This window comes from Drosophila miranda, chromosome 3, assembly GCF_003369915.1.
Source record: "Drosophila miranda strain MSH22 chromosome 3, D.miranda_PacBio2.1, whole genome shotgun sequence".
NCBI lineage: Eukaryota > Metazoa > Arthropoda > Insecta > Diptera > Drosophilidae > Drosophila > Drosophila miranda.
Window position 1 is genome coordinate 12188280 of NC_046676.1, and position 26106 is coordinate 12214385.

Sequence of the window (26106 nt, forward strand, 5' to 3'; positions counted from 1 at the left end):
TATGCAGCCATTAAAAATTTGTCTTCAACATTTTTAGTTATATTAAAATTTTCTTTTGCATGATATATAAATATTACTTATAATTCTGTGATATTTTTTTTATATGCTATTTATATAATATGCAATATGTAATTTTTTTGCTGTCGGACATAAGGGTTAAGAATATATCAAAAAAATCGTCCGTGAACAACCAACAGCAAGCATGCACTGACGATAAGGGACAACACGAACGAACTTCGGCTCCCGACGAGACCACCTTGTATAATTGCATCATGGACGATGTACGATGGACGATATAAGGAAATAAATGTGTAATTATATTATTGTAATATTTTATATTTTGTGGTATAAATCAAACAAATAACAGCTTTTATTTCATTTCCCGCGCCCTAGTGTACCATACCCCCACCCCCTGCCCATTCTTCATTTATTTTGTGGCGGTAGGTCAGCTCATCAAAAGACCCAAAACAAGAACCAAACTCAAATTTCAGTTCTAGCGGCCAGCAATACTAAACACACACACGCAAAGTACGTGAGAATGCATGTGCACCCATAAAACCACTAAAACATGCTGGTGGCAAAACAGAACCAGACCTGAGAGAGTTCAAAAAATCTGAAAAAGCATACAATCACATATTTTTGTCGAAACATATTGCGTGTGTACTAACAAATGCAAAGATGTTCTCTCTGCGCTCTCTCTCTCTCATGATGACGTCACTCTGGGGTACTGAACGCGCTAGCCAGTGTGTGACGCTTTCGTTGTATGAACTGGCACATCTATATACTGTATGGTTAGTGGTATATTTCTGAGAGTCTGGCGGTATATTTTATCGATACCGCGGTCACACTGATCAAGCTGCAATAAAAAAAAACTGTTTAAAATGTCTGAATTTAATGAACCAAACCCTACTCTGTCTGAAAATGACACGGAGGAATCTCTCAATACCGCTAAGGAGACAGCAGAATGCTTCGATATTGAAAAGGTGGCCGAGCTGTTCGCCAGCAGTCTCCTGGAAGAAGATGACGTCCTCTTGGATGCCTATCTGGCGGCCTACGAAGAAATTATGAGGTAAGCATAGCCGGGAGGTCCTTAAACCATCCACTTTTACCTTTATTGGGATGATTGCAGGTTCTTTCAGCTGATGGGCAGCATCTTTGGTTTCGTGAGCAGTGATGTTCGCAGCAAAATAGACGTTCTCTACGCGCTACGGAAGACTGATACCGAAGAGCAGAAAAATTTCGAGACCTTTAAAGCAATGCTGGTTTATGAGAGGGACGCTAATCTGCTGACGAAAAAAGGCTATGTGTCGGGTAGCCGCACTCTACTGCGTCTCCATCGTGGCCTTGGTTGGTTGGACAGCTTTTGTTGCTGTAAACATTTGGCACCTTTGCTGATTGTCTTTGTTCCCTTATCTTAGAGTTTTTCTACGAGTTTCTGAAGCGCCTGCAAGACCTGCCGAACGACGAGAAGACTGCTAACGTGTGCAGAACGGCCTATGACGACACTCTTGGTAAGCATCATGCATTTTTAATACGAAAGGGCGCCCGCCTGGCCATGTATGCGATGCCATCTCGTGGGGATTTGCTCACTCGCGTCTGCCAGGATGTGCAAAGTGCGATTGCGAAGCTGCCGGAAATGCTGGCGAACACCCGGAGGGCCTACGACCGCACGGAACAGCTCTACACGCTGCACGATCTCCACAATTTGCCCTAGAGTTTATCCAAATTGTCTGTATATATATCGTAAATTACAAGTATTCGTTGCAGCCTATTTAATTTGTGTGCATTTAGCATTCCAAGTCCGTATTAACCACTCGTGTGCCTTATCCCCTGTGGCCTGTGGAACGCTCTGTGTATCTATTCCCTTTGTTCTTAATTGAAGATCATAAAAATTTTAGTCATGAATGAAAAACCAATCTGGTCTTATCTGGGTCTATTGAACTGCTGGCCAAACATCAAGTTTCGTGTCTGGCCCCAAAAATGATAGTAGTAGCATAATAATTGTGCTCGATAAGATAAGGATGCAGCGCCCCCTCCATCCACTCCATACATATTGTGTGTGTCCCGCTGGAAATGCTCCATCATAAAGGCCACGTTTGGGGCTATGATAGCTGGTTTTATCACACCGTGGGCCAAAACAAAGGCGCATAAAAGCATTTATCCAGTTTTCTCACAGAATCCCCCGAAGATTTATAGAGGAAGCTAAAAACGACTGCAGACTACAGCAATGGCCCCCATCAAAAGCGCAGGCCAACTTAACCATCGATTACGTCTTAGTCACTATCAATCTACGACTATCAAAGAGCTAGCCGGCGGCCGGAGAACTGGCCAAGTGGTTGACTACTTTATCGCTTGTCGCATGTTGTGCCTAGTGCAAAAGCTTATAATATAAGATGGTGGCTCCTCGGGCCAACATTCAGCAGACTGACGTCACAGCTCCCGACACAGTCTGGGAGCACTTAAAAGAGCTGTCATGGCCAGAAGTGGTTCACTTGTAGTCCGTCAACCGTTCTGAGCAATGGATGCCTCCAAGCAGACGAACCTTAAACGGGAGCCAAATCCCTTCCTCAAAGCAAACATCATATCCAAATGGTTATTCCTGTGAGTTTCCGTGCTGTCTCTCTTTTTGTTCTGTGTTCTGTGGGAAAGTGTAAATCCCTAGTCGGAAACAACGAATATTTTATCTGCCAGCCAATCATATACATGGCCATGGTCAACCAGTGAACGCGTGGATCGTGTGATTTACTTGTTGTGATAGCAGAAGTTGTGTGTTTTTGATAAGCTCTCAAGTGGTATAGTGACTGAATAAATAAGATATTTGGGATGGCCAGTAGCGATAATAACCAACCGAGTGGATTATATATCAGTGCCCCCAAAATTGTGCCGCAGATTTGTTGTCCGATCTTAAAGAATTCTTAATATATTACAAATAGCATTACATACGCATTTCCTAGGCTTATGATGGCCCGTAGATAGGCACGTAGTATTGTTAGGGCTCAGTGTCTGTCATCCTTAAGTCCCCCATCGAAGATAAATAGATTAGATATTGCCCTAGCATATGACATATCGTATCAACTCATGAGTGTGCCTTTCGCCTACTCCTTTCTCAGGTGGATGGGCAATGTGTTCACCAAGGGAAGACGCGAGCAGTTGGATGCCAACGAGTTGTACGAGCATCTGCCCAGCTTCGACAGTGAATCACTGACCAGGCATCTGCAGCCCCACTGGGAGCAGGAGTCGCGGAAGAAAAGCCCCAGCCTTATGAGCCTGATCTTCCGTGTATATTTCTGGCAGTTTGTGCCCATTTGTGTGCTCTACTCAGCGCTGGAGATAGCCATACAGTGAGTTATATAAAATTATAAAAAAATATTGCTTTTACAGGGATACTTCTTTGCAGTTCCTTTCAGCCTTTGCTGCTGGGCGGCCTAATCTCGTATTTTGCCCAGGGACAGACGACCATCAGCAAGGAGAGCGCCTATTTGTATGCCATGGGAATCGTTCTGTGCTCGCTAATCACCTCCTTGGTCTTTCACCCCTTCATGTTCTACGTGTTCGCCGTGGGTACACGGATACGCCTGGCCTGCGCCGGCCTCGTCTACAGGAAGTGCCTGCGCGCCTCGGCCAGCAGTGGTGAGGGGCTGGGCTCCCAGGCCATCTCCGTGATGTCCATCGATCTGTCGCAGTTCGATCTTACCTTCTACTTCTTTCACGATCTGTGGAAGGGACCCGTGGAGGCCTGTATCTTTGGGTACATTATGTACCGCCAAATTGGCTGGACATCCCTCATTGGCATTGCCTTCATTGTGGTCTTGATTCCCCTCCAGGCTTGGGCGGCCAAGGCAGCCGCTCACTTCCGATCGCAGTCGGCCAAACATCGGGATGAGCGCGTCCAGTTGATGAACGAGATCATCAGCGCCATTCAGGTGATCAAGATGTATGCCTGGGAGAAGTCATTCGGCAGATTGATTGCCGCCGTGAGGCAGTTGGAGGTGAAGGCTATTCGGGGATCGATGAGCATCTACGCGGCACTGCAGTGCACCAACATGATATCGAAAATATCGCTCTTCCTCAGCCTCATTGCCTATGTCTATGTGGGCGACGTCGTCACCGCCAAGAAGGTGTTCATACTCTCATCCTACTACAGTCTACTGAACGATTCCCTGCTCCACTATTGGCCCATGGCCATTACCACCTGGGCCCAGACTCTGGTGAGTGCTAACCGCGTGGTGGACTTTCTGCAACAGACCGAGAAGCCCACGGAGGAGGGCTGCTGCCAGGACAATCCCGGACTGCAGCTGGAGATGCAGTCGGAGAAGGATAAACCATTGAAGAGAGGTCGTCTGCATTGCGTAAAGAGCGAGGTGAAATCCCTTAGCTTTAAGAATGTGAGCGCCAGTTGGGAAAAGCCCAGCACCAAACAACGTCGGAGGCCACATATCCACGGCATTACCTTCGATGCCACGTCTGATCAGTTTGTGGGCATCGTCGGCAACGTGGGATCAGGCAAGAGCACTCTCCTCCACGCCATTCTCGGCGAAATCGAGCTAATGGAGGGACGGGTGGAGATCCACGGACGGATCAGTTATGCCGCCCAGCAGCCGTGGGTTTTCCAGGGCAGCATCCGCGAGAACATCCTCTTTGTAGAGTCTTACGACGAGCAGCGCTATCGTTCGGTGATCCATGCCTGCCAGTTGGAGCGTGACCTGGAGCTGCTGCCCCGTGGAGATGCCACCGTTGTGGGGGAGCGTGGCATCAGCCTGAGTGGAGGACAGAAGGCTAGGATTGCCCTGGCAAGGACTGTCTATCGTCAGGCGGACATCTACCTCTTCGACGATCCCCTGGCCGCAGTGGATGCCCAAGTGGGGAAGCTGCTGATGGACAAGTGCTTCAATCGGCTGCTCAGTGGAAAGATGCGCATCCTGGTCACCCACCATGTGCAGCTGCTCAAGCATGTAGACCACCTCCTCCTGCTGGAGTCGGGCGCTCTCACGCAGCAGGGCAGCTACGATCAGCTAAAGGATGTGATCAGCCATCATGCAGCCCTCGATCTGGAAGCCATCGAGGCGGACAAACAGCAGGTGAAGCGAGTGCTCAGCCAGGTGGACAGGACCTCGAAGATGTCGACCAAGAGCAAGGAAGATGACCCGAGCACCGAACACGATGAGGATGCGCATGCCGAGCGTCAGCTTCAGGGTGCCGTGAGCTACGAAACGTACAAGTCGTACTTCCGGGCCCTCGGCGCTCCGTTCCTCGTGTGCCTGGTGCTGGCCATGTTCATACTCGCTCGCGGCTGCCAGGCGGCCATGGATATCTTCATCTCGCGCTGGGCCACTTGGGAGGAGGATCGCACCTACGACTCCGTGGACGAGTACGACGCTACGCGTACCAAAATGGTCACATGGTACACGGTGCTGCTGCTGTGCACACTCGCCCTGTATCTGCTCCGCACCTTTGGATTCTTCTTCATGTGCTTACGCATCTCCTTGCGGCTGCACGATCAGCTCTACCAGGGAATAATACGGGCCTGGATGCACTTCTTTAATGTGAATCCCTCAGGTCGCGTGCTCAATCGATTCTCCAGCGACATACAGAGTGTGGATGTGACCCTGCCGCAGGCCATGATGGATTCTCTGCAGTTCTTAGTGGATGTGGTGGCCGTTCTGGTGATTGTGGCCATTGCCAACTATTGGCTGCTCATCCCTGCTGCCGTGATGGCGCTGCTCCTTTATCTCTGCCGGGCCCTCTACATAGGAGCCAGTCGCAGCCTGAAACGCATCGAGAGTATGAGTAAGTCGATATTGGACTACGGATCGATTCCCACTAACTCATGATTCTTTTCCTCTGCCAATCCAGCTCGGAGTCCCATCTACTCCCATACGAATCAAACGTTCCATGGCCATACCACCATACGATCGATGGACGCCATGCCGCAGCTGGAGCAGACCTTCTATGGTCACCAGGACACAAACTCCTCGGCCCTGTTCCTCTACGTAAGCGCCAATCGGGCCTTTTCCTTCTGGACGGATCTCATCTGTGTGGTCTACATCCTGGCCGTCACCTTCAGTTTTTTGGTGATTAACCAGAAGTTCTACAGTGGCGATGTGGGCCTGGCCATCACTCAGTCCATGACCCTAGTGATTATGTGCCAGTGGGGCATGCGGCAGACGGCGGAGATGGAGAACAACATGACTAGCGTGGAGCGGGTGCTGGAGTATGCACAGATGCCATCGGAGCCCCCACTGGAGACGCCTGCGAGTGTGAAGCTTCCGGCGGAATGGCCACAGGCGGGCCATCTTCGTTTCCGCGATCTGCGCATGCGTTACGCCCCAGAAGACGAGGACATACTTCGAGGCCTGAACTTTGAATCGCAGCCCATGGAGAAGATCGGCATTGTGGGACGCACAGGAGCGGGAAAGTCCTCCATCATTCAGGCCCTGTTTCGTCTGGCTGTTAATGAGGGCAGCATAGAGATCGATGGACAGGACATTGCCCAGTTGGGTCTACATGATCTACGCAGCCGCATATCCATTATACCCCAAGATCCCGTTCTGTTCTCGGGCACTCTGCGCTTCAACCTCGATCCGTTCGGCGAGAAGAGCGACGCGGCGATGTGGAGTGCCTTGGAGGACGTGAAGCTAAATAAATATGTGTCCAGTCTGGATGGAGGTCTGGCCTGTCGCATGCAGGATGGTGGCTCCAATTTCAGCATGGGTCAGAGGCAGCTGGTGTGCCTGGCCCGTGCTATACTCCGACAGAATCGGGTTCTCGTTATGGATGAGGCAACGGCCAATGTGGACAGCGAGTAAGCTTGTTTTCAGATGTGACCCTGTTAACATAACTAACTTTTATTCCGTTTGCCCTCCTTAGGACGGATGGCTTGATCCAAGAGACCATTCAGACAAAGTTTGCCCAGTGCACAGTCCTAACCATTGCCCACAGACTGCATACGGTGATGGACAACGACAGCGTCCTGGTTATGGATGCTGGACAGATTGTTGAATTTGGGGCACCACACAAGCTTCTACAGCGTCCCGGGGGGGCCCTGCTCAAGCTCGTCAGTCAAAACGATGCTGCCACCGTGAAGTACCTGAAGAGGATTGCCGCTGAAAGCTACGTCCGCAGGAACAAAGATGGTTCTCTCACAGAAGTCGATGAATCATTGGTCGAATGAGCATATGTTCTTTCAGGCAAAACAGGAACTCAATCAAACAGCGAGTCCGTCCGGCAGTGACCAGAAAGAGACATAGCGTTCAGAAATTGGACTGCCGTGAGGGGCGGACGGTCCTTCCGGTTTTATTGATGTACGAAAAGTGTACGGATAAACTGTATTTACATAGCAGTATAATTACGCTATTAGCAATGATAGTTCGGCACTTAAAACGAAGAGACTCTGACACACGCACACACAAGATTACAAAATATATAAATATATATATCGTATATGTAGTATATAGTATTTGTACGCAATATATCAAAAGTGTAAACTTGAAAGATGGCTTAGGATAATGGTTAACATTCCGGCCTGTTGAACGAATACATTTAAAATAACATTAGTGATATACGACATGTACTAGTATAATGGGTAGGATAAAACTAGAATCAGTTCGGCTCTGATACTCGTACGCTCTCGAATGGAAACAATACACTTCTTTATGAATACAATGCACTATGTACACAAAACGGTTATCAAAATATCTAATTAATAAGGTCAGACTACATCAATCGGCTCGAGGTCCGCCGCCTGTTATCCGATGCGAATGCGTGTCGGTGATCTCCGCAGCGAGGCGAACTCTTTGACGACCAGTCGACTCAGCAACAGCATGGCAAGGATGTCGGCTATGATGAGCATGTAAAAGACATTTTGCCAGCCAGTGGTGGAGATCAGGCCGGCCAGCAGGGGCCCCACAGCTGCACCAATCGAGCCAGTGCCATCGATGATGGCCGTCACAGTGGCCAGAGCGTTGGCATTGCCCTCCAAGGAGCTGTCCTGGCCCCGCTCTGCACTCACCGAGGTCGTGATCAATGCATACGGGCCGTTCACAAAGATGCCGACCACAATTAGCAGCAGCACACTGATGGACACTGACAATGTGCCGTACTGTTGATACATCAGCAGCTGAATGGAAATGGAAATTAATCTCAATACTCGACTGAATAGGGTTGTTTATGAAGATACTTACAATGGGCGAAGCTATGAAGAGCATGCCCATGCAGATGGTGGCCGACATTCCAGTCAGATCGGATAAGTAGCCCGCAGCTATGGCCCCGAAAATGCCACCCACATCAAAGAGCGTAGACAGATCTGCGGACAGAGTGGGACCCAATGTGCCTGCCATCGTAAATGCATATTAATTAACGTTTCTATTGTTTGGGGACAGTATTTATACTCACTGGAAGACTGTATGTACAAGGGCAGCCAGTACATGAATGTATAGCTGACCAGCTTGGTGAAGAACAAACATAACGAGAACTCCGCAACGCCGGGTATATATAGAGCATCGATGAGGCTGATGGGACGACCAGCTCCGTGCTCCCTCTGATGGTTCTGCGACTGGGAACGAGCCAAGATTGGTGTGCTTTCCGTTGGCGTCGATCTGTAGCTGATTTCCTGCAAGAGTAGGAAAGATTCGATTATTGATTGATTCGTGGATATTCGTGGGTCAAAGCGCGCAAATATTACAGAAGCCAATAGGGAAAGTAAACACTGAATCATGCACTTACGGTTTCCGAAGTGCCATACCCAGGCATGACTACCAACTACAGCCGAGCAAACACGCGAACATGGATACACTTAAGAAATTAAAACGAGGGGGAACGTTGTGAGTTGCTGCGGAGACCGCAACTCTACAGTTATACCCGATACTAAGTCAGTATGGCTCTCCTCCGGCAGACGCCGCTAATATTAAACGACACGACAAAGAGAGAGACAGAAAATCAGTCTGAGCTTGTCGTCGGGCGCTGCGTGGCCACTGCAAATTGATTTCTTGCTTTTGGCTACAAAAATGATTCGATCTGATCCAGACTTAGCCATCTGATAGATACGGTCATTATCTATGATTCTGCGTTTTTAGTTTTCTCGAATATGCAATATTGTGGATGCAACAGATTTTCGTCCTTTGTGGGGGCGGAAGGGGGTGGGTCAAAATTCTGAGATATACGTTTTATAGTGAGATCTAACAGAAGTGCGTATACCAAATTTGGTTACTCTAGCCTTAATAGTCTCTGAGATTTGTGGATGCCCCAGATTTTCGTCCTTTGCGGGGGCGGAAGGGGGTGTGGCGAAATTTGGACACGAAACGGTCAAGGTCCGATATCACAGGAGTGTGGATACCAAATTTGGTTGCTCCGACTCTTATAGGTTCTGAGATCCTTGAACTCATATTTTGCAATTGGCAAAACCGACCATGAAACCTGTGTGTTAGAGAGAGACAGAGCGAGAAAGAATGAAATTGTTTTCTTGATTCTGGCTATAATAATTATACGATCTGGTTGAGATTTTACACTCTAGAACATATAGTCATCCTCTACGATTCTGCGTTTTTGGTTTTATCGTATCTTTAAAAATGTGGATGCCACAGATTTTCGTCCTTTGTGGGGGCGGAAGTGGGCGGGGCGAAGTTTTGAAATATTTTTGTAGCAGTGACATATCACAGAAGTCTGGATCCAAAACATCATTGCTCTAGCTCTTATAGTCTTTGAGCACTAGGCGCTGAAGGGGACGGACAGACGGACAGACAGACAGGGCTCAATCGACTCGGCTATTGATGCTGATCAGGAATATATATACTTTATGGGGGTCGGAAACGATTCCTTCTGGACGTTACACACATCCACTTTTACCACAAATCTAATATACCCAATACTCATTTTGAGTATCGGGTATAATCACCAAAAATAGGGTATTCGGACTATCTGAACATGCGGAGGAGGCCATTGGTTCTCGCTTGGATCAGGATAATTGCCGAAAGGGAATACTTACGGCATCGTTGTGGCGCACTTGCTCCTCGTCGCCATGCTCCTCGTCCGAGTCGTTGGTAACGCGACGCTCGTGCGGCATGCTGTCCGGATAACATCCCACAATCTCCGGCTGATCCACCAAAAACAGGAAGAGTAGAAAACCAACGGCGCCAATGACTATACCAGGCACCACAAAGGACATGGCCCAATCGCTTTCCACATAATGCGCCGCTATTAAGGTGCCCAATATGTTGCCAATGGACGTGTGACTGTTCCAGATGCCAAATATGAGGCCGCGCTTTGATTTGCCAAACCAGCGACCCACCAGCGTGACCACGCCTGGCCATCCCGTTGTCTGGAATATGCCGGCACCGATCTGGATAAGGATAAAGTACCAGAGACTGTGTATATTGGAAGTGCGGGCAATGCCAAACATGTACGTGAAGATGCCAGTGAGGATCATTACCATTGACAGAAAGTAGCGCAGGGAAACGCGCTCTGCCAAAAAACCAGACGCAAACATGGCAATGGCATAAGTGAAGAGAAACGCCGAGTCCAGCATGCCGAACAGTTTGGTGGCATCGGGTCCATCTATGGATATCAATTTTTGTTATTCGGGCATAAATGCAATTCAACAAATTCAGGCCCTGTTTCGTCTGGCTGTTAATGAGGGCAGCATAGAGATCGATGGACAGGACATTGCCCAGTTGGGTCTACATGATCTACGCAGCCGCATATCCATTATACCCCAAGATCCCGTTCTGTTCTCGGGCACTCTGCGCTTCAACCTCGATCCGTTCGGCGAGAAGAGCGACGCGGCGATGTGGAGTGCCTTGGAGGACGTGAAGCTGAATAAATATGTGTCCAGTCTGGATGGAGGTCTGGCCTGTCGCATGCAGGATGGTGGCTCCAATTTCAGCATGGGTCAGAGGCAGCTGGTGTGCCTGGCCCGTGCTATACTCCGACAGAATCGGGTTCTCGTTATGGATGAGGCAACGGCCAATGTGGACAGCGAGTAAGCTTGTTTTCAGATGTGACCCTGTTAACATAACTAACTTTTATTCCGTTTGCCCTCCTTAGGACGGATGGCTTGATTAAAGAGACCATTCAGACAAAGTTTGCCCAGTGCACAGTCCTAACCATTGCCCACAGACTGCATACGGTGATGGACAACGACAGCGTCCTGGTTATGGATGCTGGACAGATTGTTGAATTTGGGGCACCACACAAGCTTCTACAGCGTCCCGGGGGGGCCCTGCTCAAGCTCGTCAGTCAAAACGATGCTGCCACCGTGAAGTACCTGAAGAGGATTGCCGCTGAAAGCTACGTCCGCAGGAACAAAGATGGTTCTCTCACAGAAGTCGATGAATCATTGGTCGAATGAGCATATGTTCTTTCAGGCAAAACCGGAACTCAATCAAACAGCGAGTCCGTCCGGCAGTGACCAGAAAGAGACATAGCGTTCAGAAATTGGACTGCCGTGAGGGGCGGACGGTCCTTCCGGTTTTATTGATGTACGAAAAGTGTACGGATAAACTGTATTTACATAGCAGTATAATTCCGCTATTACTAATGATAGTTCGGCACTTAAAACGAAGAGACTCTGACACACGCACACACAAGATTACAAAATATATAAATATATATATCGTATATGTAGTATATAGTATTTGTACGCAATATATCAAAAGTGTAAACTTGAAAGATGGCTTAGGATAATGGTTAACATTCCGGCCTGTTGAACGAATACATTTAAAATAACATTAGTGATATACGACATGTACTAGTATAATGGGTAGGATAAAACTAGAATCAGTTCGGCTCTGATACTCGTACGCTCTCGAATGGAAACAATACACTTCTTTATGAATACAATGCACTATGTACACAAAACGGTTATCAAAATATCTAATTAATAAGGTCAGACTACATCAATCGGCTCGAGGTCCGCCGCCTGTTATTCGATGCGAATGCGTGTCGGTGATCTCCGCAGCGAGGCGAACTCTTTGACGACCAGTCGACTCAGCAACAGCATGGCAAGGATGTCGGCTATGATGAGCATGTAAAAGACATTTTGCCAGCCAGTGGTGGAGATCAGGCCGGCCAGCAGGGGCCCCACAGCTGCACCAATCGAGCCTGTGCCATCGATGATGGCCGTCACAGTGGCCAGAGCGTTGGCATTGCCCTCCAAGGAGCTGTCCTGGCCCCGCTCTGCACTCACCGAGGTCGTGATCAATGCATACGGGCCGTTCACAAAGATGCCGACCACAATTAGCAGCAGCACACTGATGGACACTGACAATGTGCCGTACTGTTGATACATCAGCAGCTGAATGGAAATGGAAATTAATCTCAATACTCGACTGAATAGGGTTGTTTATGAAGATACTTACAATGGGCGAAGCTATGAAGAGCATGCCCATGCAGATGGTGGCCGACATTCCAGTCAGATCGGATAAGTAGCCCGCAGCTATGGCCCCGAAAATGCCACCCACATCAAAGAGCGTAGACAGATCTGCGGACAGAGTGGGACCCAATGTGCCTGCCATCGTAAATGCATATTAATTAACGTTTCTATTGTTTGGGGACAGTATTTATACTCACTGGAAGACTGTATGTACAAGGGCAGCCAGTACATGAATGTATAGCTGACCAGCTTGGTGAAGAACAAACATAACGAGAACTCCGCAACGCCGGGTATATATAGAGCATCGATGAGGCTGATGGGACGACCAGCTCCGTGCTCCCTCTGATGGTTCTGCGACTGGGAACGAGCCAAGATTGGTGTGCGTTCCGTTGGCGTCGATCTGTAGCTGATTTCCTGCAAGAGTAGGAAAGATTCGATTATTGATTGATTCGTGGATATTCGTAGGTCAAAGCGCGCAAATATTACAGAAACCGATAGGGAAAGTAAACACTGAATCATGCACTTACGGTTTCCGAAGTGCCATACCCAGGCATGACTACCAACTACAGCCGAGCAAACACGCGAACATGGATACACTTAAGAAATTAAAACGAGGGGGAACGTTGTGAGTTGCTGCGGAGACCGCAACTCTACAGTTATACCCGATACTAAGTCAGTATGGCTCTCCTCTGGCAGACGCCGCTAATATTAAACGACACGACAAAGAGAGAGACAGAAAATCAGTCTGAGCTTGTCGTCGGGCGCTGCGTGGCCACTGCAAATTGATTTCTTGCTTTTGGCTACAAAAATGATTCGATCTGATCCAGACTCAGCCATCTGATAGATATGGTCATTATCTATGATTCTGCGTTTTTAGTTTTCTCAAATGTGCAATATTGTGGATGCAACAGATTTTCGTCCTTTGTGGGGGCGGAAGGGGGTGGGGCGAAGTTCTGAGATATACGTTTTATAGTGAGATCTAACAGAAGTGCGTATACCAAATTTGGTTACTCTAGCCTTAATAGTCTCTGAGATTTGTGGATGCCCCAGATTTTCGTCCTTTGCGGGGGCGGAAGGGGGTGTGGCGAAATTTGGACACGAAACGGTCAAGGTCCGATATCACAGGAGTGTGGATACCAAATTTGGTTGCTCTGACTCTTATAGGTTCTGAGATCCTTGAACTCATATTTTGCAATTGGCAAAACCGACCATGAAACCTGTGTGTTAGAGAGAGACAGAGCGAGAAAGAATGAAATTGTTTTCTTGATTCTGGCTATAATAATTATACGATCTGGTTGAGATTTTACACTCTAGAACATATAGTCATCCTCTACGATTCTGCGTTTTTGGTTTTATCGTATCTTTAAAAATGTGGATGCCACAGATTTTCGTCCTTTGTGGGGGCGGAAGTGGGCGGGGCGAAGTTTTGAAATATTTTTGTAGCAGTGACATATCACAGAAGTCTGGATCCAAAACATCGTTGCTCTAGCTCTTATAGTCTTTGAGAACTAGGCGCTGAAGGGGACGGACAGACGGACAGACAGACAGGGCTCAATCGACTCGGCTATTGATGCTGATCAGGAATATATATACTTTATGGGGTCGGAAACGATTCCTTCTGGACGTTACACACATCCACTTTTACCACAAATCTAATATACCCCAATACTCATTTTGAGTATCGGGTATAATCACCAAAAATAGGGTATTCGGACTATCTGAACATGCGGAGGAGGCCATTGGTTCTCGCTTGGATCAGGATAATTGCCGAAAGGGAATACTTACGGCATCGTTGTGGCGCACTTGCTCCTCGTCGCCATGCTCCTCGTCCGAGTCGTTGGTAACGCGACGCTCGTGCGGCATGCTGTCCGGATAACATCCCACAATCTCCGGCTGATCCACCAAAAACAGGAAGAGTAGAAAACCAATGGCGCCAATGACTATACCAGGCACCACAAAGGACATGGCCCAATCGCTTTCCACATAATGCGCCGCTATTAAGGTGCCCAATATGTTGCCAATGGACGTGTGACTGTTCCAGATGCCAAATATGAGGCCGCGCTTTGATTTGCCAAACCAGCGACCCACCAGCGTGACCACGCCTGGCCATCCCGTTGTCTGGAATATGCCGGCACCGATCTGGATAAGGATAAAGTACCAGAGACTGTGTATATTGGAAGTGCGGGCAATGCCAAACATGTACGTGAAGATGCCAGTGAGGATCATTCCCATTGACAGAAAGTAGCGCAGGGAAACGCGCTCTGCCACAAAACCAGACGCAAACATGGCAATGGCATAAGTGAAGAGAAACGCCGAGTCCAGCATGCCGAACAGTTTGGTGGCATCGGGTCCATCTATGGATATCAATTTTTGTTATTCGGGCATAAATGCAATTCAACAAATTCAGGCCCTGTTTCGTCTGGCTGTTAATGAGGGCAGCATAGAGATCGATGGACAGGACATTGCCCAGTTGGGTCTACATGATCTACGCAGCCGCATATCCATTATACCCCAAGATCCCGTTCTGTTCTCGGGCACTCTGCGCTTCAACCTCGATCCGTTCGGCGAGAAGAGCGACGCGGCGATGTGGAGTGCCTTGGAGGACGTGAAGCTGAAGAAATATGTGTCCAGTCTGTATGGAGGTCTGGCCTTTCGCATGCAGGATGGTTGCTCCAATTTCAGCATGGGTCAGAGGCAGCTGGTGTGCCTGGCCCGTGCTATACTCCGACAGAATCGGGTTCTCGTTATGGATGAGGCAACGGCCAATGTGGACAGCGAGTAAGCTTGTTTTCAGATGTGACCCTGTTAACATAACTAACTTTTATTCCGTTTGCCCTCCTTAGGACGGATGGCTTGATTAAAGAGACCATTCAGACAAAGTTTGCCCAGTGCACAGTCCTAACCATTGCCCACAGACTGCATACGGTGATGGACAACGACAGCGTCCTGGTTATGGATGCTGGACAGATTGTTGAATTTGGGGCACCACACAAGCTTCTACAGCGTCCCGGGGGGCCCTGCTCAAGCTCTTCAGTCAAAACGATGCTGCCACCGTGAAGTACCTGAAGAGGATTGCCGCTGAAAGCTACGTCCGCAGGAACAAAGATGGTTCTCTCACAGAAGTCGATGAATCATTGGTCGAATGAGCATATGTTCTTTCAGGCAAAACAGGAACTCAATCAAACAGCGAGTCCGTCCGGCAGTGACCAGAAAGAGACATAGCGTTCAGAAATTGGACTGCCGTGAGGGGCGGACGGTCCTTCCGGTTTTATTGATGTACGAAAAGTGTACGGATAAACTGTATTTACATAGCAGTATAATTCCGCTATTACTAATGATAGTTCGGCACTTAAAACGAAGAGACTCTGACACACGCACACACAAGATTACAAAATATATAAATATATATATCGTATATGTAGTATATAGTATTTGTACGCAATATATCAAAAGTGTAAACTTGAAAGATGGCTTAGGATAATGGTTAACATTCCGGCCTGTTGAACGAATACATTTAAAATAACATTAGTGATATACGACATGTACTAGTATAATGGGTAGGATAAAACTAGAATCAGTTCGGCTCTGATACTCGTACGCTCTCGAATGGAAACAATACACTTCTTTATGAATACAATGCACTATGTACACAAAACGGTTATCAAAATATCTAATTAATAAGGTCAGACTACATCAATCGGCTCGAGGTCCGCCGCCTGTTATTCGATGCGAATGCGTGTCGGTGATCTCCGCAGCGAGGCGAACTCTTTGACGACCAGTCGACTCAGCAACAGCATGGCAAGGATGTCGGCTATGATGAGCATGTAAAAGACATTTTGCCAGCCAGTGGTGGAGATCAGGCCGGCCAGCAGGGGCCCCACAGCTGCACCAATCGAGCCAGTGCCATCGATGATGGCCGTCACAGTGGCCAGAGCGTTGGCATTGCCCTCCAAGGAGCTGTCCTGGCCCCGCTCTGCACTCACCGAGGTCGTGATCAATGCATACGGGCCGTTCACAAAGATGCCGACCACAATTAGCAGCAGCACACTGATGGACATTGACAATGTGCCGTACTGTTGATACATCAGCAGCTGAATGGAAATGGAAATTAATCTCAATACTCGACTGAATAGGGTTGTTTATGAAGATACTTACAATGGGCGAAGCTATGAAGAGCATGCCCATGCAGATGGTGGCCGACATTCCAGTCAGATCGGATAAGTAGCCCGCAGCTATGGCCCCGAAAATGCCACCCACATCAAAGAGCGTAGACAGATCTGCGGACAGAGTGGGACCCAATGTGCCTGCCATCGTAAATGCATATTAATTAACGTTTCTATTGTTTGGGGACAGTATTTATACTCACTGGAAGACTGTATGTACAAGGGCAGCCAGTACATGAATGTATAGCTGACCAGCTTGGTGAAGAACAAACATAACGAGAACTCCGCAACGCCGGGTATATATAGAGCATCGATGAGGCTGATGGGACGACCAGCTCCGTGCTCCCTCTGATGGTTCTGCGACTGGGAACGAGTCAAGATTGGTGTGCGTTCCGTTGGCGTCGATCTGTAGCTGATTTCCTGCAAGAGTAGGAAAGATTCGATTATTGATTGATTCGTGGATATTCGTGGGTCAAAGCGCGCAAATATTACAGAAGCCAATAGGGAAAGTAAACACTGAATCATGCACTTACGGTTTCCGAAGTGCCATACCCAGGCATGACTACCAACTACAGCCGAGCAAACACGCGAACATGGATACACTTAAGAAATTGAAACGAGGGGGAACGTTGTGAGTTGCTGCGGAGACCGCAACTCTACAGTTATACCCGATACTAAGTCAGTATGGCTCTCCTCCGGCAGACGCCGCTAATATTAAACGACACGACAAAGAGAGAGACAGAAAATCAGTCTGAGCTTGTCGTCGGGCGCTGCGTGGCCACTGCAAATTGATTTCTTGCTTTTGGCTACAAAAATGATCCGATCTGATCCAGGCTCAGCCATCTGATAGATATGGTCATTATCTATGATTCTGCGTTTTTAGTTTTCTCGAATGTGCAATATTGTGGATGCAACAGATTTTCGTCCTTTGTGGGGGCGGAAGGAGGTGGGGCGAAATTCTGAGATATACGTTTTATAGTGAGATCTAACAGAAGTGCGGATACCAAATTTGGTTACTCTAGCCTTAATAGTCTCTGAGATTTGTGGATGCCCCAGGTTTTCGTCCTTTGCGGGGGCGGAAGGGGGTGTGGCGAAATTTGGACACGAAACGGTCAAGGTCCGATATCACAGGAGTGTGGATACCAAATTTGGTTGCTCTGACTCTTATAGGTTCTGAGATCCTTGAACTCATATTTTGCAATTGGCAAAACCGACCATGAAACCTGTGTGTTAGAGAGAGACAGAGCGAGAAAGAATGAAATTGTTTTCTTGATTCTGGCTATAATAATTATACGATCTGGTTGAGATTTTACACTCTAGAACATATAGTCATCCTCTACGATTCTGATCAGGAATATATACACTTTATGGGGTCGGAAACGATTCCTTCTGGACGTTACACACATCCACTTTTACCACAAATCTAATATACCCCAATACTCATTTTGAGTATCGGGTATAATCACCAAAAATAGGGTATTCGGACTATCTGAACATGCGGAGGAGGCCATTGGTTCTCGCTTGGATCAGGATAATTGCCGAAAGGGAATACTTACGGCATCGTTGTGGCGCACTTGCTCCTCGTCGCCATGCTCCTCGTCCGAGTCGTTGGTAACGCGACGCTCGTGCGGCATGCTGTCCGGATAACATCCCACAATCTCCGGCTGATCCACCAAAAACAGGAAGAGTAGAAAACCAATGGCGCCAATGACTATACCAGGCACCACAAAGGACATGGCCCAATCGCTTTCCACATAATGCGCCGCTATTAAGGTGCCCAATATGTTGCCAATGGACGTGTGACTGTTCCAGATGCCAAATATGAGGCCGCGCTTTGATTTGCCAAACCAGCGTACAATGCCAAACATGTACGTGAAGATGCCAGTGAGGATCATTCCCATTGACAGAAAGTAGCGCAGGGAAACGCGCTCTGCCACAAAACCAGACGCAAACATGGCAATGGCATAAGTGAAGAGAAACGCCGAGTCCAGCATGCCGAACAGTTTGGTGGCATCGGGTCCATCTATGGATATCAATTTTTGTTATTCGGGCATAAATGCAATTCAACAAATTCAGGCCCTGTTTCGTCTGGCTGTTAATGAGGGCAGCATAGAGATCGATGGACAGGACATTGCCCAGTTGGGTCTACATGATCTACGCAGCCGCATATCCATTATACCCCAAGATCCCGTTCTGTTCTCGGGCACTCTGCGCTTCAACCTCGATCCGTTCGGCGAGAAGAGCGACGCGGCGATGTGGAGTGCCTTGGAGGACGTGAAGCTGAATAAATATGTGTCCAGTCTGGATGGAGGTCTGGCCTGTCGCATGCAGGATGGTGGCTCCAATTTCAGCATGGGTCAGAGGCAGCTGGTGTGCCTGGCCCGTGCTATACTCCGACAGAATCGGGTTCTCGTTATGGATGAGGCAACGGCCAATGTGGACAGCGAGTAAGCTTGTTTTCAGATGTGACCCTGTTAACATAACTAACTTTTATTCCGTTTGCCCTCCTTAGGACGGATGGCTTGATTAAAGAGACCATTCAGACAAAGTTTGCCCAGTGCACAGTCCTAACCATTGCCCACAGACTGCATACGGTGATGGACAACGACAGCGTCCTGGTTATGGATGCTGGACAGATTGTTGAATTTGGGGCACCACACAAGCTTCTACAGCGTCCCGGGGGGGCCCTGCTCAAGCTCTTCAGTCAAAACGATGCTGCCACCGTGAAGTACCTGAAGAGGATTGCCGCTGAAAGCTACGTCCGCAGGAACAAAGATGGTTCTCTCACAGAAGTCGATGAATCATTGGTCGAATGAGCATATGTTCTTTCAGGCAAAACAGGAACTCAATCAAACAGCGAGTCCGTCCGGCAGTGACCAGAAAGAGACATAGCGTTCAGAAATTGGACTGCCGTGAGGGGCGGACGGTCCTTCCGGTTTTATTGATGTACGAAAAGTGTACGGATAAACTGTATTTACATAGCAGTATAATTACGCTATTACTAATGATAGTTCGGCACTTAAAACGAAGAGACTCTGACACACGCACACACAAGATTACAAAATATATAAATATATATATCGTATATGTAGTATATAGTATTTGTACGCAATATATCAAAAGTGTAAACTTGAAAGATGGCTTAGGATAATGGTTAACATTCCGGCCTGTTGAACGAATACATTTAAAATAACATTAGTGATATACGACATGTACTAGTATAATGGGTAGGATAAAACTAGAATCAGTTCGGCTCTGATACTCGTACGCTCTCGAATGGAAACAATACACTTCTTTATGAATACAATGCACTATGTACACAAAACGGTTATCAAAATATCTAATTAATAAGGTCAGACTACATCAATCGGCTCGAGGTCCGCCGCCTGTTATTCGATGCGAATGCGTGTCGGTGATCTCCGCAGCGAGGCGAACTCTTTGACGACCAGTCGACTCAGCAACAGCATGGCAAGGATGTCGGCTATGATGAGCATGTAAAAGACATTTTGCCAGCCAGTGGTGGAGATCAGGCCGGCCAGCAGGGGCCCCACAGCTGCACCAATCGAGCCAGTGCCATCGATGATGGCCGTCACAGTGGCCAGAGCGTTGGCATTGCCCTCCAAGGAGCTGTCCTGGCCCCGCTCTGCACTCACCGAGGTCGTGATCAATGCATACGGGCCGTTCACAAAGATGCCGACCACAATTAGCAGCAGCACACTGATGGACACTGACAATGTGCCGTACTGTTGATACATCAGCAGCTGAATGGAAATGGAAATTAATCTCAATACTCGACTGAATAGGGTTGTTTATGAAGATACTTACAATGGGCGAAGCTATGAAGAGCATGCCCATGCAGATGGTGGCCGACATTCCAGTCAGATCGGATAAGTAGCCCGCAGCTATGGCCCCGAAAATGCCACCCACATCAAAGAGCGTAGACAGATCTGCGGACAGAGTGGGACCCAATGTGCCTGCCATCGTAAATGCATATTAATTAACGTTTCTATTGTTTGGGGACAGTATTTATACTCACTGGAAGACTGTATGTACAAGGGCAGCCAGTACATGAATGTATAGCTGACCAGCTTGGTGAAGAACAAACATAACGAGAACTCCGCAACGCCGGGTATATATAGAGCATCGATGAGGCTGATGGGACGACCAGCTCCGTGCTCCCTCTGATGGTTCTGCGACTGGGAACGAGCCAAGATTGGTGTGCGTTCCGTTGGCGTCGATCTGTAGCTGATTTCCTGCAAGAGTAGGAAAGATTCGATTATTGATTGATTCGTGGATATTCGTGGGTCAAAGCGCGCAAATATTACAGAAGCCAATAGGGAAAGTAAACACTGAATCATGCACTTACGGTTTCCGAAGTGCCATACCCAGGCATGACTACCAACTACAGCCGAGCAAACACGCGAACATGGATACACTTAAGAAATTGAAACGAGGGGGAACGTTGTGAGTTGCTGCGGAGACCGCAACTCTACAGTTATACCCGATACTAAGTCAGTATGGCTCTCCTCCGGCAGACGCCGCTAATATTAAACGACACGACAAAGAGAGAGACAGAAAATCAGTCTGAGCTTGTCGTCGGGCGCTGCGTGGCCACTGCAAATTGATTTCTTGCTTTTGGCTACAAAAATGATCCGATCTGATCCAGGCTCAGCCATCTGATAGATATGGTCATTATCTATGATTCTGCGTTTTTAGTTTTCTCGAATGTGCAATATTGTGGATGCAACAGATTTTCGTCCTTTGTGGGGGCGGAAGGAGGTGGGGCGAAATTCTGAGATATACGTTTTATAGTGAGATCTAACAGAAGTGCGGATACCAAATTTGGTTACTCTAGCCTTAATAGTCTCTGAGATTTGTGGATGCCCCAGGTTTTCGTCCTTTGCGGGGGCGGAAGGGGGTGTGGCGAAATTTGGACACGAAACGGTCAAGGTCCGATATCACAGGAGTGTGGATACCAAATTTGGTTGCTCTGACTCTTATAGGTTCTGAGATCCTTGAACTCATATTTTGCAATTGGCAAAACCGACCATGAAACCTGTGTGTTAGAGAGAGACAGAGCGAGAAAGAATGAAATTGTTTTCTTGATTCTGGCTATAATAATTATACGATCTGGTTGAGATTTTACACTCTAGAACATATAGTCATCCTCTACGATTCTGCGTTTTTGGTTTTATCGTATCTTTAAAAATGTGGATGCCACAGATTTTCGTTCTTTGTGGGGGCGGAAGTGGGCGGGGCGAAGTTTTGAAATATTTTTGTAGCAGTGACATATCACAGAAGTCTGGATCCAAAACATCGTTGCTCTAGCTCTTATAGTCTTTGAGCACTAGGCGTTGAAGGGGACGGACAGACGGACAGACAGACAGGGCTCAATCGACTCGGCTATTGATGCTTATCAGGAATATATATACTTTATGGGGTCGGAAACAATTCCTTCTGGACGTTACACACATCCACTTTTACCACAAATCTAATATACCCCAATACTCATTTTGAGTATCGGGTATAATCACCAAAAATAGGGTATTCGGACTATCTGAACATGCGGAGGAGGCCATTGGTTCTCGCTTGGATCAGGATAATTGCCGAAAGGGAATACTTACGGCATCGTTGTGGCGCACTTGCTCCTCGTCGCCATGCTCCTCGTCCGAGTCGTTGGTAACGCGACGCTCGTGCGGCATGCTGTCCGGATAACATCCCACAATCTCCGGCTGATCCACCAAAAACAGGAAGAGTAGAAAACCAATGGCGCCAATGACTATACCAGGCACCACAAAGGACATGGCCCAATCGCTTTCCACATAATGCGCCGCTATTAAGGTGCCCAATATGTTGCCAATGGACGTGTGACTGTTCCAGATGCCAAATATGAGGCCGCGCTTTGATTTGCCAAACCAGCGACCCACCAGCGTGACCACGCCTGGCCATCCCGTTGTCTGGAATATGCCGGCACCGATCTGGATAAGGATAAAGTACCAGAGACTGTGTATATTGGAAGTGCGGGCAATGCCAAACATGTACGTGAAGATGCCAGTGAGGATCATTCCCATTGACAGAAAGTAGCGCAGGGAAACGCGCTCTGCCACAAAACCAGACGCAAACATGGCAATGGCATAAGTGAAGAGAAACGCCGAGTCCAGCATGCCGAACAGTTTGGTGGCATCGGGTCCATCTATGGATATCAATTTTTGTTATTCGGGCATAAATGCAATTCAACAAACTCACCAAAAGGAGCATAGCCACAGTCCTGGCCTTCGTGCAGCTGGGCTGCCAGCGCAGAGGAACAGTTTCCCTGGAGAACCGATTTGACCACCGAAATCGGCTTTCGGCACATGTGATAGCAGGCATAGGCAAGAAAAGTCAGCACAAAAATTGATACCTTGTAGCTGGAAAAGATTATCCTTGTGAATACTTGTTCCTCTTCGGACAGTGGAGCATACTTACAGTAGATCTCGGCGGGCGTGCAGGCGGGGGCAGCATTGTCGCGACAATTTCTGCACTATCCGTATGCCGAAGGGTATGTCGTTGTAGTTGTTGCTCATTTTACGCGTTCGTCCGCCTCCCAGTTTTGGTCGCATCGACTGGCACAGGCGTTGTGTGGAGAAGCAGCTGCACACGTCCAGCGAACAGAGCGACGTGATTTCTTCGTTCTAAAATGCTACCTACAAGAACAGAGCGAACAATCGCTGGCGGGCATCAACAGGTAGTTGGGTGACTCAACGGCAACTGTCGGCAGGTAGAGTGGGTTGGACACGGCTGTCTTTGTGGTTTCTCCCGGAGCCCATAGAGTTTCGGGTGAAGAGCGAGTTTTATATTACACTTATCGCAAACGGAGCCACATATGAAAATATGTACATGTGTATGTATAGATTTTCTTGTTTGCGTCGTCGTTTGGCCACCACACCAACAATCGCTCAAACAATGACACCCCGAGTCATTCTGTGTGTCGCTCGTATCGCAATTATAAAATGTGTTTCCGTTCGGTATACAAACTTTGCTGAGTTGGCGAATTTCTGAGCGTTGCTAATTTGAGTTCGATTTGTGCGTCTTTCTGCGGACCCGCAGTCTATTGTGTTTCTAACAGATAACACACTCTACGAAGTACAAGTACATATGTATATTATCTTCTGCAGCATTAATATCTAAGCGAATGTGTACGCTTGGCAACTGCAGAGATTTATCTTGCACAATGGATGTTCTTTATACGCGTGCAGCAATAGTTTTTGTTATCTTCCGTACTTGAGGGTATCCGTGGGTCGTCGACATGCGGTAGAAGATTTTCGGTTGGTTTGTTGACAGCCCCGGAACAGATTTGAAAGCTAACAAGTTGACATCGGTTGATAAAGCCACGTTCAACATTTACAATTGTCGTTAATATTTACCGTTGAACAAATATTAAACAGTTGAAGTATACATTATGAGAAAATAACAATAACAATAAATAACTTAACCCACTTAGTCCCCCTCTATATAAACAGGTGAACAACTTCAGCTAAGCCTAAAAAAATAATACTGTTTTAAACGTTCCTTGAATATCCATCTTTTCTCTTTGTTTACAACAAAAGTAAATAAGTTAACTTTCTGCGCTAAAGTTCTTCAAATTTCATAATTTTTGTGGAGTGTATTTTAATACCCACTGGTCTACAATGGGTTAATCGTTCTTTGTTTATTATAAGATAGGAAATCATATTCCTCGATTTTGATATTCGGTTGAATATTACCAGCTAGTTAGCACCACCAGCCCTAAGCACATAGCTTCATCCAATCAGTTAATCAATTCTCACGGGATTGGTTAATTTTAGATACTCATGAAAAAAATGTATATTTGTTCTACATGGTAACTACTTTCACCGAAAAAAGCTAGCATCACCACGACTCTCTGCTGGCTTCGGAGCCGGTTCATTTACATGGAGCAGGAGTGAAAAAACGAGCTTAAGGAACTTTCTGTAACCTATATATTAAATAAATTTTACGAAATTGATTAAATATACCATTAAAAACAGCGTAAACCCTGATAGCAATGCTCTATGTCTGTTTCTTCGTTCGGTTAAGTTCAATTTCATTCACTAGTTCTCTAAATTTATTTACATTTTACATGATTATAATGATTCACAGGGCTGCCTATCGGCGCCTAATTTCAAATTGGCAATCACAGGCTTAGCGAAATTTCACGGATTCTTGGCGTTATACAGATATGAAAACTTTAGCGCCTCAGGGCTAACACTTTGTATACTTGACGGATTTCCAACAGCATTCTGGATAATCTATTTCAGTGTTTATTCTATGAGGTCTAGATCAGACTGCGACCTCCTTTAATAGTCAAATTCTTAAATTATTTCCGCAGTTGGGCGAGCACTTGCGATTACCATGAATACTAAGCCGATTTCCCCCTCTTTCACCCGATCTGTCACCCCACCACCCACCGGACATTGCTGCTGCCTCAACCTGCTACAATTATAAAGAATCGAATGGAAAAAATATATTTCTGAGCAATATGATCCGCACACTTTCGCCGAATAATACTTATTTTGTTACCCATACCACACAGAAATTCTTTCAATTTACAAATGTATATATGTACGTATGTATATAAATTGTTCTTGGTATAAGGCGTGAAAGGAAACTGAATGCTCTGATGATGAATCAATCCAGCTGTTTGAAATGATGACCCTTTCCAGCTAGAGCTACCGAATATGTTTCAGTTTCAGGAAAGAACTGAAACTTAAAAAATCTACTCATGTGCAACATTTGCTCAGCATGCCCCTCCATTTACTTCATACTATATATTAGTATAGACTCGAATTATTAAATGTAATTGTTATTTTAAATCAAAAGAAAAACACAAAATTCGTAGTGTTTAAAACTTCCTGTTAATTATCTCCTAAAATGTGCCCGATACGATTTTCGTCTGTCCATTTTTGCACATTCTGCCTCTTGTTTTTGGTAAGTACCGGGAGCGGCTGTTATCAATTCTAAACGCAACCTAGCACTGTCCAACTGGAACAATCCCAGGTGATCCACCAGTATATCGTATCGTCATCAAGGCTCCCACGAGTCACTCAAGGAGCCCCCCAAGTTGAGTTTCAGGGGGCGTAAGATATCCGAGGATACCATGGACTGTGAACAGACATGGAAATCGGCAACCGGCTCCAGCTTGGGAGAAGCACTCGCTACTGAGCTTGGCATTCGGGGCAGTCGGCTCAGTCCCTAGTGAGAGCCGCGTGTCCTGCCACACATCGCCGTAGGTGAATCTTTGCGAGAAACGCGAGAACCGTATATTATTTGTACGAGTATAATTGTAAATTTTTGACGCAAAAAATAGAGCCACCACTCATGATAAATCGCTGCCTGTTTTAGTACGGCAGCTACTATACCCTATGTTGTTTAATTTAGCTAATACAAAGGTAATTGATTCTATAGCGCTGCACCTAGTGATCATATTAGATATTTTCAATAAATCTAAGGACTCTATAAGAGACGACGTATCAACATCGAGCCAATCACCCAGCACTTTCTATAAAATACAATTCTAAAATATCTTTCAGTTACTCATTTGTA

General features: G+C 47.0%; 6 protein-coding genes across 7 annotated transcripts; 2 read left to right on the top strand and 4 right to left on the bottom strand.

Annotated features, from left to right (window-relative positions):
- Window positions 1–839: 839 nt before the first annotated feature.
- Window positions 840–1912, top strand: LOC108159643 (ceramide-1-phosphate transfer protein). The gene is made up of 3 exons (XM_017293111.2): window positions 840–1069; window positions 1130–1347; window positions 1419–1912. Exons 1-3 carry the CDS (start codon window positions 882–884, stop codon window positions 1712–1714), a joined length of 702 nt encoding a protein of 233 aa, XP_017148600.1. The 5' UTR covers window positions 840–881; the 3' UTR covers window positions 1715–1912.
- LOC108159642 (probable multidrug resistance-associated protein lethal(2)03659) lies at window positions 1426–7662 on the top strand. Of its 2 annotated transcripts, none has more exons than XM_033392288.1 (5): window positions 1426–1511; window positions 3111–3341; window positions 3398–5787; window positions 5854–6802; window positions 6868–7662. In XM_033392288.1, exons 2-5 carry the CDS (start codon window positions 3115–3117, stop codon window positions 7169–7171), a joined length of 3870 nt encoding a protein of 1289 aa, XP_033248179.1. In that variant the 5' UTR covers window positions 1426–1511; window positions 3111–3114; the 3' UTR covers window positions 7172–7662. The 2 variants fall into 2 exon arrangements, with proteins under 2 accessions (XP_033248179.1, XP_033248178.1); XM_033392287.1 differs by lacking the exon at window positions 1426–1511 and adding an exon at window positions 2483–2601.
- LOC117187795 (glucose-6-phosphate exchanger SLC37A2-like) lies at window positions 7250–10564 on the bottom strand (the record flags this gene model as incomplete). Its single annotated transcript, XM_033390647.1, has 4 exons — window positions 7250–8116; window positions 8181–8329; window positions 8392–8608; window positions 9980–10564. Coding segments are annotated over 4 exons (1323 nt in total), but the record flags the coding sequence as incomplete, so codon positions are not given.
- An 850-nt stretch (window positions 10565–11414) lies between these two features.
- On the bottom strand, window positions 11415–14734 carry LOC117188423 (glucose-6-phosphate exchanger SLC37A2-like). Its single transcript, XM_033392291.1, has 4 exons — window positions 14150–14734; window positions 12562–12778; window positions 12351–12499; window positions 11415–12286 (listed from the first exon to the last, which is right to left on the bottom strand). Exons 1-4 carry the CDS (start codon window positions 14687–14689, stop codon window positions 11915–11917), a joined length of 1278 nt encoding a protein of 425 aa, XP_033248182.1. The 5' UTR covers window positions 14690–14734; the 3' UTR covers window positions 11415–11914.
- Window positions 14735–15583: 849 nt separating this feature from the next.
- On the bottom strand, window positions 15584–18701 carry LOC117187797 (glucose-6-phosphate exchanger SLC37A2-like). The gene is made up of 5 exons (XM_033390648.1): window positions 18677–18701; window positions 18084–18550; window positions 16731–16947; window positions 16520–16668; window positions 15584–16455 (listed from the first exon to the last, which is right to left on the bottom strand). The coding sequence occupies exons 1-5, from the start codon at window positions 18699–18701 to the stop codon at window positions 16084–16086; spliced, it is 1230 nt and encodes a 409-aa protein (XP_033246539.1). The 3' UTR covers window positions 15584–16083.
- A 715-nt stretch (window positions 18702–19416) lies between these two features.
- LOC108157971 (glucose-6-phosphate exchanger SLC37A2) lies at window positions 19417–24018 on the bottom strand. The gene is made up of 7 exons (XM_033392289.1): window positions 23931–24018; window positions 22993–23867; window positions 22774–22934; window positions 22152–22720; window positions 20564–20780; window positions 20353–20501; window positions 19417–20288 (listed from the first exon to the last, which is right to left on the bottom strand). Exons 2-7 carry the CDS (start codon window positions 23124–23126, stop codon window positions 19917–19919), a joined length of 1602 nt encoding a protein of 533 aa, XP_033248180.1. The 5' UTR covers window positions 23127–23867; window positions 23931–24018; the 3' UTR covers window positions 19417–19916.
- Between the last annotated feature and the right edge of the window lie 2088 nt (window positions 24019–26106).

Coding starts and splice junctions, on each gene's coding strand:
- LOC108159643 (XM_017293111.2), top strand. CDS start 882: ATGTCTGAATTTAATGAACCAAACCCTACTCTGTCTGAAAATGACACG. Junction 1,070..1,129: donor GCCTACGAAGAAATTATGAG/GTAAGCATAGCC, acceptor GGATGATTGCAG/GTTCTTTCAGCTGATGGGCA. Junction 1,348..1,418: donor GCGTCTCCATCGTGGCCTTG/GTTGGTTGGACA, acceptor CCCTTATCTTAG/AGTTTTTCTACGAGTTTCTG.
- LOC108159642 (XM_033392287.1), top strand. CDS start 2,519: ATGGATGCCTCCAAGCAGACGAACCTTAAACGGGAGCCAAATCCCTTC. Junction 2,602..3,110: donor ATATCCAAATGGTTATTCCT/GTGAGTTTCCGT, acceptor CTCCTTTCTCAG/GTGGATGGGCAATGTGTTCA. Junction 6,803..6,867: donor ACGGCCAATGTGGACAGCGA/GTAAGCTTGTTT, acceptor TGCCCTCCTTAG/GACGGATGGCTTGATCCAAG.
- LOC117188423 (XM_033392291.1), bottom strand. CDS start 14,689: ATGCTGGACTCGGCGTTTCTCTTCACTTATGCCATTGCCATGTTTGCG. Junction 12,779..14,149: donor AAGTGCGCCACAACGATGCC/GTAAGTATTCCC, acceptor CTACTCTTGCAG/GAAATCAGCTACAGATCGAC. Junction 12,287..12,350: donor TCTTCATAGCTTCGCCCATT/GTAAGTATCTTC, acceptor ATTTCCATTCAG/CTGCTGATGTATCAACAGTA.
- LOC117187797 (XM_033390648.1), bottom strand. CDS start 18,701: ATGGATATGCGGCTGCGTAGATCAT. Junction 16,948..18,083: donor AAGTGCGCCACAACGATGCC/GTAAGTATTCCC, acceptor CTACTCTTGCAG/GAAATCAGCTACAGATCGAC. Junction 16,456..16,519: donor TCTTCATAGCTTCGCCCATT/GTAAGTATCTTC, acceptor ATTTCCATTCAG/CTGCTGATGTATCAACAGTA.
- LOC108157971 (XM_033392289.1), bottom strand. CDS start 23,126: ATGCGACCAAAACTGGGAGGCGGACGAACGCGTAAAATGAGCAACAAC. Junction 20,781..22,151: donor AAGTGCGCCACAACGATGCC/GTAAGTATTCCC, acceptor CTACTCTTGCAG/GAAATCAGCTACAGATCGAC. Junction 20,502..20,563: donor CTTGTACATACAGTCTTCCA/GTGAGTATAAAT, acceptor TTACGATGGCAG/GCACATTGGGTCCCACTCTG.